Genomic DNA, 12,369 nt, shown 5'->3' with positions numbered 1-12,369 from the left:
TTAAGATGAAGGAAATCAGATTCATTTTTGATATTTTCTTGATTTGCTTCTTCTTATCTTCAAAGTTCTTCCTTATTGTGTGTCTGATATCCTGCATTGTTCCATGTTATTCGTTTTTTTTTCTTCTTGCTGTAATTCAGTGTTTAGATATTTTCCTCTGTTTTTGAAGGATGCCTTTTTGCATCTTTTGTGATTGAAGCCTCAGAAAAGAAGAACACAGCGGATGCTGAAACATAAATGTGAGATATGAAAGGATTGGAAAATTCATTTCAGGAAAACAGATTATGTACCCTATTTTGGGGATATGGCTCTGCCCACTTGTCCTATCCTTGACATCTCCTCTCCCCTTTACCCTCTAGCTCGCCTATGTCAAATATCATCATCTGACTATTATGAGTTAAAATCCAACTTCTACCCTAAGAGAGAGGCCTTAGCTTTGAGCATCATCTGCTTCCTGAACACAAAGACACCAAAAACCTCTGCTGCCACTTCTGCTTAGCCTCCTTCACTTTCAGTGCCTGGACAGAGAAGAAAATAGTGGATTCTCCTGGATTGTCTCTTTCACAGTATGTATACTACCTTAGAATGCCTGCCATCAAATATGATTATCTTTCTAGTATTTCTTTGCTTAGCTTTTTAGATTTTCTTGACTTTTCCTTCTAGACTTAAACATAACAATTCAAATCTTGCTGATTGCCATAGTAGATTAAATCTGATAGGGAATAAGAGGGTAAAAAGGTAAGCTGTAGGTAAACAAAAACTCACAACAGCAAATACAGTATGTAGGTAGAGTTGGAGGAGAGAAGGAAGAGAGCCTTGCTAGGAGGCAAAATGGAAAAAACCACCATCACAGCTGTGATTATTTGCTCATTGTTCTGCTTATTTTCTACTATATCTGACATTCCTGGCAAATAGTACTCCATCAATCCATATACCTAGAATAGGCAAGTGAAATATCTCCTGATGAGAGAATGTGTCAACTGTGAAGTTCTGCTAGCACAGTAGACTGACCATCTTTTCAGAAATATTGTACAGAGGATTTGTGCCCCTGGAGGGAGTTCATATCTCAAGAATTTCTTGCATGGAGTTTATCTCCGGGAATGTCTCAACCCATTGTTTTAGAAAAATTTCTCTATCCAGAAAAATACAATACTGGCCAGTGTGATGTAGAGGGATTTTTTTCATTGTTATATTGAATTATTGAATATCTTTCTGAGGTTGGTTGATTGAGCCTTTCTAAAAAAGAGACCGGTAGGAAAAACCATTTCTTAATGTTGATGACAGTAGGAAACAAAGTAGTGTATATAAATAATATCAGAGTCCTAGTAGCTTTTCTCATAAAAATCACCTAAAATTGTTTGAAGAGTTGTTTTCTCTGTTATTAGTGTAAGATCATCAAGTAAACAAAACACTCACGTTTTTCCAGCATGATACAACTCCAAGGCCTTGTGGAGTTGGTTAAAAGGCAGCCGATGAGTTATCAGAGGATCTATATTCATCTTATTTTGCAGGTAATCAGACACCAGTTGGGGAATACAGTCTCTGGTTTTATAGTCTATAAGACAAAAAAGCTAATAGTTATAAGATGTTAGAAGAACCATACTAACTAAAAGATTTTTTTTAAAAAATCAAGTCAAAGAGATGGCAAGATAGTCTCTGAAAATTTGCTATTAAACATGAAGGATAACCTATTTGTATCTCAGAAACTGTTGACTGATAACTAAGTGTGGCTATTACCGAAGCTCCGCTACCTACCACTGTTCTGGAGAAAAACAGCATTACTATTTATATGACTGAGTTTAAAAAATGATCCTATAGTGTTTCCTCACTCCTGTCTATGCACATGGAGGTTGCATGGGAACTGACACTGGACCAATGCATAGAAACGGAAGTGTTGATTTACTAAGGCTGATAATCAGAAATGAAAGTTCTTCTGGAAAGATTACTGCTCGAATTGCACACCAAGTTCAAATCTATGAGTGCGGAACTAATACCTTCTGCACCATTTAACTAAATTAATTAAAATTGATTTGCAACTCAGGGCTCTGTGACTCGTGGTGATCATCCCTGTTCTCTTACGAGGCAGAGATCAGAGGATCACTGTGGGAAACCAGCTCTAGCAGACAAATTCAAGAGACTCATCTCTGGTTATCAAAAAGCTGGAAGTAAGGGCATGATTCCACAGGACTCAAGTTGTACAGTGTCAAGCATGAGGGACAAACTCTAGTGTGCCCTGAGTTCAAACCCTGGCATAGGCACTTAAAAGGAAAAAAGATATTAATTTGTAAAGTATACCAACTCATTAGAGAAGGAGTCTTTTCAATCCTTACTTTTTATTTCCCTGCGAGGAAAAGATTTCTCTACAAAGTTTCCACAAAATTGAAACTCATCTTATGAGAACAGACCCAGAGCCTTCTAATCAGCTACCTACCTCCTAAGCAAACACCCTTCAGTGATTTTCCAGTGATAATCTTTGTTGCCTCCAGGCAAAGCTTTGAATCTGTGGTAGCCAATCCAATGATCAGACAGACACCATAGCTGTTGTTGCAGGACTCCCACGCAGCTGTCTAATAATGCAAATAATGGCCACATATAAATACCAGCTACCCCCTGAAAAGCAAGAATCTTGGAGACTATGGATTTTGAAACTGCTCTTCAGTTGATGCTACATTAATTTTCCTTTCACACTGCAAATGATGGAAACTTTATTAGAGAACCATAAAAAAGCAAAGATTGTACAGTTTGTGTGTCCTTTGGCAAGTTGTCGAACTTTCTTTTGGCTTAGTTTCCTTGTTGGCAGAAAGAAGAATGGTACTTACTGCATAGTATTGTTCTTAGAAAACAATCAGGTATCTGAAAAATTTTATTGAATAATATTACCCCTGCCTGAGAGGTCATACTCTCTGCAGTGCTTTTGTGTCCAATTCATTTCTAGTAAAACTAGACTAAACAAATATCTACCAGTGTGGGTGAAACTTCCATTTTTTAAACGTTCAACTTTATAAGGATCTATAATATACGTCTTCATACCATATCTGTCTTACTTTCACTTACCTTTGCCTCATCCTTATCACCTGTATTCCCATGTTTACCAAATACACTAGGTACACATTTCAGTTTCAGTGTATTAATTATCTGTCTTCTCTTCTTTAAAATGTGATTCGTGAGAATGAGGCAAATTACTTCACTCCTGTGCCCAAAGGACATGACTCAATGGAACTAAAGAAACATTTTCAACTGACTAAAGGGTTCTTGTATTAGAACACAAATACATATTATATGTGAACCTGACAATGCTCATCCCCAAGTATAAAATTCACAGGTAGGATGACCTAGAATCACCAAAAGAGAAGTCTAGAATTATAGCTTTTTTGTATGTTTAACTTTAGTATGTCATAAAGACTTATATCTTAGCATATAATGTTTTTACTTTTTTATTGCACTTTATTTTGGGGGTAATGTACAGAGGGATTATAGTTACATTGGTTGGGTATGTTTTCACTTTTAAAATGAATGTTTTAGAGTGAATTTGCACCTTCATTTTCACTTACAGTGCTGAAGACTAGCACGTATTTCCAGGAGAGTTTGTGTTTGTGTGGCTACTAAACTTGTACCCACATGTCTACATTGTAGAAACTCCTTACCATGACCCAAGACCACGTACCATGGTTTCAACAAGACCAATGGCTTCAAAGGCAAAGTCAACACCGGCACCTGTCATTTCCACCACTACCTCCTGGACAGGTTTCTGGAGGGCTCGAGGGTTGAGACAATCTGTGACCCCTAACGCTCTTGCCCGGGGAAACTTCTCTTCATTGATATCCACTCCAATGATCCTAGATGCACCAGAGGCTTTGCAGCCCATGACAACAGCTGAGCCAATTCCTCCAAGTCCGTAAACCACACAGGTGGACCCGGGGGTAACCTGATAATTGATAAGGCATACTTTTATTAGGCAGTCTTTAAAATTGAGCATGTGCACAGATAACGTAAATAAGCAAGCAAATAGAAAACAACCCATGAGCCTTCTGGAGCTATATGTATCAGTTTATCCCCTTGGATATATATATGTAATGTATATATTTGGCTATATATGTGTGTATAAGTATATATAAAGTAATTGTTCAAAGAAGTTTCAATTCAACAATTAGATTATGAGTGCAATGCATCTTGATCAATGTCTTCCTCTTCCTCATTCTTCCCAGTGTTTTCCAATACCTTTGAGAGTTTTTCCAGGGAAATTACCAAGAGATGCAAATAACTTCCTCACCTTGGCTGAATGAACAGCAGCCCCATAGCCTGTTGGTACTCCACAGCTTATGAGACAAACTTTATCCATAGGTGAAGCAGCATCAATTTTTGCTACTGCAATCTCAGGTACCACAGTATATTCGATGAATGTGCTGACACGAAAAGAGTGGTAAATCTTCTTTCCTTTGCAGCTAAACCTGCTGGTCCCATCCAGCATCAATCCAGAGCAAGGCAGAACACTGTTTCACAATGACATGGACACATCACACAGCCACATGGAGTTACAAAGAGAGAAATGGTTTGCATTAGCTATCTCAATATGCGTACACCCTGAACAGTTTAACAAAAGAGTGAAGGACAGATCTACTAACTCTTGCTTCTCACAGAAGTTTCCTTTGGGGTGTAGACAGGAATTGCACTCTCCACACTGTGGAATAATCAATGTAAGGACTTTGTCTCCTACACAGAGGAAAAAAGATGCATAATCAATGACTTGGAAATATTTAGAAAAAATGATGCAATTCATATATTTACAAACATTTTGATGGACTTAGATCCTGCTGTTAATGTATGATGACAACCAGTGTAACATTCATACTTATTAAAAATGAGAAAGCATTTTTCCTGGTAACTAAAATCCCATTTATGATTACGGGCACATGGTGAGGATGTGGGGATGTTCCTTGCTGGCTTGAGCTACTTGTCCTTCCTTGGCAAATAGGATAAAACCAGGAATGAACCTTAGACACCAGTCATGTAGTTTAACCTTTTTCTTTTCCCTTTGAAGGGTTAGCTCCTACACTGATTGTCACCTGCTTAAAATGGCCCAGTAGATCATGGCAGACCTGTTTCCACAGAGTCTCCAGGGCAAGAGTATTTCTAGAGCACTTTCTACAGAGCTTTGGAGAGGTCAGCTTATTAGCTAATGGACTAGGGGTTGAGAAGAGTCCATCTTTGCAGTCACTATAGACTTCTGCAGATGCTTTCTGAGGTCTTCAACACTGTCTTCCCACTCGACACTTTACACAATCCTTATAAATGTGTATACGCGGAACAACTCCTCGAGATGGCGTTTAAAACTTTTGTAAATTTAGATTGAGCACTAAAAATTTCCAGACATATTGGATCTCAGGTTCAGAAGTTCTACTCTGTTGGCTGTTGTTGCTCTTCAAATACTTGTCATCATTTCCCACAAAACTCTCACCAGAATGTTTTCAGCTGAAGAGGAGTTAGAGTGTATGTATCTTCCCTGTTTACAGACCTTTTTACTTTTGTTCTTTTCCTTGTGCCTGGTGTCAGGCAGTGGGCATTCTGTAATTGCTTGCTAAGTGAGGACATGGATGATGGCTTTCTTAAATCTCTTTCTGTGGTTAGCGCCAAGCTGTGGGAATCCTTTATCGCCTTAATCTGCCTGATTGCTTTTATTCACAGCAATCATTTCTGACTTGCTAAGAATAGCAATGTCAAGATCCTTTTTGGTGTGACTAGGGAAGATAATGATTCCATGGATTCTCTGCAGTGTTAATGGAAAATTCAAGCTCTACATTTTGGTTGATCAGAACATGTATTCAACAAACATTGGATTCATTCCAGCTCTGGGACAGGCATCGCAATAAGCACTCTGGGGTGAATAAATATATGTAAGAAGCAGTCGTATGCACGAGGACCTTTCCATCCATGTTGACACAACCACTCACTCTATCTCAACCTTTATTTGGCTATGGATACACAGTTTTCTCAGACCCTGCCTCCCTGGAATACTCCAGAGATGAAGCAGACAGAGGGTGTGATTCTTGGAAGACTGGCTAAATTCGATATCCCAATGTGTCATTAATTAGTAAGCAATAAAAGAAAATCTATGACCTATGATTAGTTTGGGTAATATAGAGCAACCCAATTTATATTCTGGTGCATATGTTCATACGTTTGAAGTTCACCCTGTATGTAGGAGATCCTGCATACCACTGGGATAAATTGTTTTTTGTTGTTGTTCTTGGTGATGAAATTCTTGATTTGGCTTTTCCTACCTGGTTTTACAGAGCTCACTCCATCACCAATACTCTCCACAATCCCAGCTCCTTCATGGCCTGGAACTAAAGGGAACTTCATTGGGAGTTCTCCTTTCAGGACATGGTCATCAGAGCCACAGATCCCCGAAGATACGAGCTATGGGGGAATGAAGTGACCAAGGATCAATTGCTTTGGGATTTTTTTGGGATTCTATGTGCAATTGAATATTAATATTTTTATTCAAATTATCTCACTTGACCTCTAGAATAATACTCAGAGGAGCACAAGACATGTCTTTTCATGTCCAATCAACTTTCCTTAAGTAAAAGAAATTCGAAGACCTTAGAGTGATTCACCCACATTCACATGATTCATGTTCAGAACTGTTCATAAATTTAGTCTTTCAACTAGTTTGTATATACAATGTTATAAAGATTTTTCAAAATCCAAGGCAAGTTCTTATATGATAAAGATTTACTTTGGAGGAGAGGACAAAAATCAAAAGTAACAGCACTGAGAAACACAGAATTTTAAGACAATACCAGGAAGCATTTGTCCAATGCTTTGGATCAATTGATTTTCAAAACCATACACCTGTACATTGAAAATATTCTCTTGTTGACTGTGGGGCTTGAACTCAGGGCCTGGGCACTGTCTCTGAGCTCTTTTGCTCAAGTCTAGCACCCTACCACTTGGAGCCACAGCACGACTTCTGGTCTTCTAGTGGTTAATTGGAGATAAGAGTCTCATGCACTTTTCTTCCCTGGGCTGACTCTGAACTGTGATCCTCAGATTTCAGCCTCCTGAATAGCTAGGAGAATAGGCATGAGCCACTGGTGCTCAGCTGAAAATATTCTTTATTTTAATAGTGTAAAATAAGTTTTAAGTGAGGTAACTATTGTAAAACATAACTATCTTTGATTAGTTTGAAGATTTTTAAATCCTAATGTGCTGAGGGCAACTCAACCACATTAGATGTCTGAAATGAAACATTTCATCTACATATTACTGCTCTCCTCAGATAGTATTGTCAGAAAAACACAGTGGCTGGTTTTCCATGTCTGTAGGGGAAGAGACAGCATTGTATGGCTATGACACTGTATAGAGTTGGGCCAGTTTGGCCGTGAACTTCCTGTTTACACATCAAGTAGCTGGGTTGATGGATTCACACCACCATGCCTTATTTCATTTGTTGAGATGGGAGACAGCTCAGACTGTCCTAGAATCTCCTAATCTCTACCCCTCTCCCAATATCTGAATTAAAGGTATGGATCGCCTTGCTGATTATAGCTAACCTTTAAAATAAAGTATTATTTCCTTTTATTTGGCTTCAAAGGTAAAAGCTCAAAAGATGTCAGCTTACCTTAATACGAACTTCTCCAGTCTTTGGTGGTTCAACTTGCACTTCTTCAATTGAAATTGAATTTTTCCCCCAGACAACAGCTGCCTGACATGTAATTGTCTGTACATGACAACATGGGAATTTTTTTCTGATTATACAAGTGATTACTTACTATAATGCATAAAAATTAAAAGCCTTCAAAAAGAAAAGAACATCTGCATTTCAAATGCAACCTACTGAAATTTTAGCATGTTTTCTCTTTTTCTAGATGATTATTTCGAGGTCAAATCACAGAAGCAGTTTTGCACTTTTCTCCCTCTCCATCCCCCAGTAACATCTGCCTTGTATGGAACAGTATCTGTTCGTGTGATATAAACATTTTCTTGCTTGGTTCTGATGGCTCCTGCATGAAATCCTATCTAGTCAGAAAGCTGAGACCTGAGGGGTGTGGTCCACAGCCAACCTAGACAGAAAAATCTGCTGAATAACATGGGGCCCCAGGTTCAAACCTTAGTACTGACACAAATTTTTTTCCCTCATGACTTTAAAACTTTTTGTAGTTGCATTTTTTTTGCCAATCCTAGGGCTTGAACTCAGGGCCTGGGCACTGTCCTTGGACTTTCTCAAGTCTAGCACTCTACCACTTAAGCTACAGCACCACTTCTGGCTTTTTTCTATGTATGTGGTACTGAGGAATTAAACCTGGGTCTTCGTGCATGCTAGGCAAGCACTCTACCACTAGGCCAAACTCCCGCCCCCACCTTCATTTTTTTTGTTTTTTTTTTTTTGTGATTTTTACAATTACTGTTTATTTTAAGGAGGCTGGTACAGACAGTGTCCATTTAAAACCCATGTCCCAGGCCAAAAAGTACAAATAAAATCAAAAGGAGCAGTGTTCTGGTGTATACACTTCTTCATGAACAACTTTATTGACTTCTAATGAAAAGTAGAACTTTTCTGGGTTCTTCTGACAAGATCATTTTTTTAAATCTTAAAACACTTTCTCTTCAGTGAAGTCATCTTTGGAGTTAAGCATCACTCTTACCATGTCTGCCAGCTTGATTCCAATCCTGATATATTCTTCTTCTTTTGGTCCAAACCCTCAGACTTTAACAAGTAGCTTCAAGTTAAGGAAAGGTCATTTTCTCACAGTTCAGTTCTATGAAAAACTTCCATCTACCACTGAAAGTTATAGTCCAGGAGTGAAGCAATCATATACTAAAACTTCAGTGCCAACTGGAAAGTCTGTGCACACTCACATTGGTCGATCTTACCTAAGATTGCAGTCCTGAAAAGTGGCCTCTCTGTGCACATACGTCATTTTTTAAAATGAGAGGGCAATGTGAAGGGGGCTGAGGTTTGATCACCAAAAATCAGCACAAGGATAACCAATGATAATGAATAATGAGCACTAGAATTCAAATTCACAGATGTTTTAAAGAGATGGAGTACCAGTATTCAGTTCCATTTTGAACACCACATTACAAAAGAACTATTTTTAAAAATAGAAAAGGATTGAGGCAAAAGAAAAGAAGATAAAAAGAATATCTAAACCGTCGAATGACCCCCGTTTGTTCCTGATAAACTTCAACCACATCTTCTTCCTCCATTCCCCGTTCTTTTGGAGTATGGTTATCAGCAATTCTCTGACCTTCAGAGAAACCTGAGTGAATTCTTTAACAGTATGATTCTTTGAGTTTCTTGAGATGTGTTGTCATTTTCACTTTAAAGTGAATCTCACGGCTACCCTGTCCAATGACTTTGAGTTTAACGTACTCTCCTTCCTTCTTATCTCCCAAGTCTTCTGTTGAAGGTTTTGCCTCCTGGTCAGACATCGTGACAGTGGCTTCACCTGGAGGACTTTGTATGCCAGCAGCCGCAGGCAGACAGTTCCTCGCTCTGGAGTTTACAAATCCGTCTCCTCCCCCACTTCTTTTCTTAATGCTAATCCTTTGTGGGTATTTTCCCCTTCTTTTCTTAAACTTTCTTTTTGTTTCTTTTGGTACCAGATTTAAACACAGGCCATCTTGCTTTCTTGGTTGGCTTGTTTGCTTGTCTGGTGCTCTACCACTGGAGTCATCCCTCCAGCCTTGCTTTTTGGCTGGTAATCTTGGAGATGGAATAAAATGTCTCATGAACTTTTCTGCCCCACATAGTTTTGCATCACTGTCTTTTGGATCTCTGTTTCCTGAATAGCTAGAATAACACACTGGAGCTCTAGAGGCCTAGTTCCTTTTATTTCTCTAAACCATTTATTTTTTATTAGTATAAGAGGTTTCACAATGATAATTCCATAAATGGCAGTGGTGTTCTCTGAAGATGTTTACTCCTTGTATTACGGTCTCATGACCTTCTTCTTTCCTAGGTAGTGCCAGATATCAATCTACACACACACTCACCACAGATACAAGAAAAAATATGGAAGGTATTTTAATTATCTTTATCCTTCAATGCCTTCTTTTTTCCCCTTCCCTATCTTGCTAATTTCCTCAACTCTTTATGCTCATATTCTATTATTATTATTGTAATTATTATTATTATTGCTATGACTCATAATTTTTACTTGCTTGATTTCCTTAAGTGAAAATTCGTTGACAAACAATAGAGATATTCTTAGGCTGAACTGATTTCTAAATCTTTTTACAGAAAGGTTGAGTCATTTGTCTTATTCTCTAGAAGTGTAAAAAGATGCTTACGTTAGAATTTTTTAGACTTTCATTAGCAGTGAATGTAGTCATTAAATATATTTTCTGTCAGGTAGAAAAGCTCATTCTTTCTTTTATTTATTGTATTTTATTGTCAAGATAATGTATACTGGGTTTACAGTTACATTAATCAGATAATGGGTACATGATTTCTTGAACCTTGACACCCCTTCTCATGTTTTGTCCCCCCTCCTTCTCCTACCTCCTCCCAATCATCTTGTTTTCCCCCTTCCCTTCACTATTTCAAACAAACAAATAAATGTATATACAATATACCAGGTAACAAAGTCAGAAACAGTAACGGCATGAGATTAACCATATGTGGAAAACATGAGGAAAGAAATAACTTCAAATAGTACATTAAGAACAGCAATCACAAAGATAAAACTCTTGTTTCCATCTCCTAGAGTTCATTTCATTTAGTCTCATCCTGTAGGACCATATGTACGTAGGTTTTGAGCTATTGTAATCCTCTGCGAGAAGAATCCTAGATGTGTACTAATTATTACAAATGAGGGAAACCATGGAGCCTATGTTCCTTTGGGTCTGGTTTATTTCACTTAATATGATTTTTTCTAGGTCTTTCCGTTTCCTTATGAATGGGGTGATGTCATTCTTTCTGATGATAGAATAGCGTTCCATCGTTTCTTTCCATTAATACATCTTTCAATGCTAGTGATGTTGGATATTTTCTACATTTATGAATATCTTTTGTATTTCTTTTTTTATTTGTCTTATTTGGACTTAACTTGTATTTTCCTGATTGTTAATAAGAGTAGATATTTTTCATCTACTTTTTGGACCCCTCTTTTTTTGGTCAGTTGTGGGGTTTGAATTCTGGGCCTGGACACTACCCCTACGCTCTTCAGCTCAACACTAGTGCTCTACCACTTTGAGCCACAATGCCACTTCCTGTATTTCCTTTTTTTGTACACTGATCCTGTATTTTATGAAACTTGTGGAATTTTTTTTTTGCTTGTTAATGCAGTTGACTTCTTTATATATTAAAGAAGTGGCTTGACAGCTAACTTGTCTTACATGTTTTTTCCTGATGATTATTTATTAATTAATTTGTTTCTTTTGTGGGGCATGGAACTTGAACTCTGGGCCTGGGCATTGTCCTTGAGTTCTTCAGCTCAAGGCTACCACCCTACCCCTTGAGCCACAGTGCCACTTCTGGTTTTCTGGTGATTACTTGGAGCTAAGAGTCTCATGGACTTTAGTGCCTGGGCTGGCTTTGACTGGTGATCCTCAGATCTCAACCTCCTGAGTAGCTACGATAATAGGCCTGAGTCACTGGAGCCAGCTCCTCTAGCCCTTTTTGTCTGTACTTGTTGCAGCACCTCAATGATTTTAGTAGCCTAACTTCTGATCTAAGGACCTAAATTGTATGTGAGTTCCATTTGCAGGCATAGCTACTGGGCCTAGTAATTTCAAAGTATACTGAGCCACATAAACCTAATGTGCCTTCAAGAAATTTAGATTCCAATGGAGAAGACAGTATATCTTCGTAGTAAGAGTAAAAGGATTGCATGTTACACATGCCAATAAAATGATCTGGAAAGCATTATGCCTTTCTGAGAACAAAATAATTCACTATAATACTGTTGCATTCATCTGTCAAGCTTAAGGAAAGAAATACTTTATGAAACTATTTTTCTAATTTCAACATGACACACATTTAACACAAAAAACAAATTCACATAAATGTACCATGATTTACTGAGTCACTTTCTTAGTATTTGATATCTATTGTTTCAAGGTCATACTCTTCACCATAATACTGCTGTTAATTTGTATATAAAGACATTGCAATTATTTTCATAAAATAAACTTACAGATCAAATGATAGATACATTTTTAAGACAATATTGTCAAATTACTGCAGCTTTCAAAACATGATTCTACATGGGAAACTTTGGGTATTGTCCCTAAAAATTGCTGATAATCTGACTGGAGAAAATAAGATCTTCATTTCAATGGACTCATTTGATACCTAATAGTGAAAATGACAGAGATCTATGAAAAAGGTGGCATACTTACTTTTCCTTTGGTGCTCAT

General features: G+C 37.8%; 1 protein-coding gene and 1 pseudogene across 1 annotated transcript; both read right to left on the bottom strand.

Annotated features, from left to right (window-relative positions):
• Positions 1-201: 201 nt before the first annotated feature.
• Positions 202-12,369, bottom strand: LOC150047364 (alcohol dehydrogenase 1-like). Its single transcript, XM_090356571.1, has 9 exons — positions 12,352-12,369; positions 7,625-7,723; positions 6,279-6,417; positions 4,623-4,710; positions 4,271-4,490; positions 3,665-3,925; positions 2,432-2,567; positions 1,417-1,555; positions 202-226 (listed from the first exon to the last, which is right to left on the bottom strand). The coding sequence occupies exons 1-9, from the start codon at positions 12,367-12,369 to the stop codon at positions 202-204; spliced, it is 1,125 nt and encodes a 374-aa protein (XP_090212697.1).
• Positions 8,843-9,455, bottom strand: LOC150047365 (small ubiquitin-related modifier 1 pseudogene; annotated as a pseudogene).

This window comes from Megascapheus bottae, chromosome 23 (genome assembly GCF_031878675.1).
Source record: "Megascapheus bottae isolate mThoBot1 chromosome 23, mThoBot2.hap1, whole genome shotgun sequence".
NCBI classification, from domain to species: Eukaryota; Metazoa; Chordata; class Mammalia; order Rodentia; family Geomyidae; genus Megascapheus; species Megascapheus bottae.
This window is presented reverse-complemented; position numbering and strand designations above follow the sequence as displayed.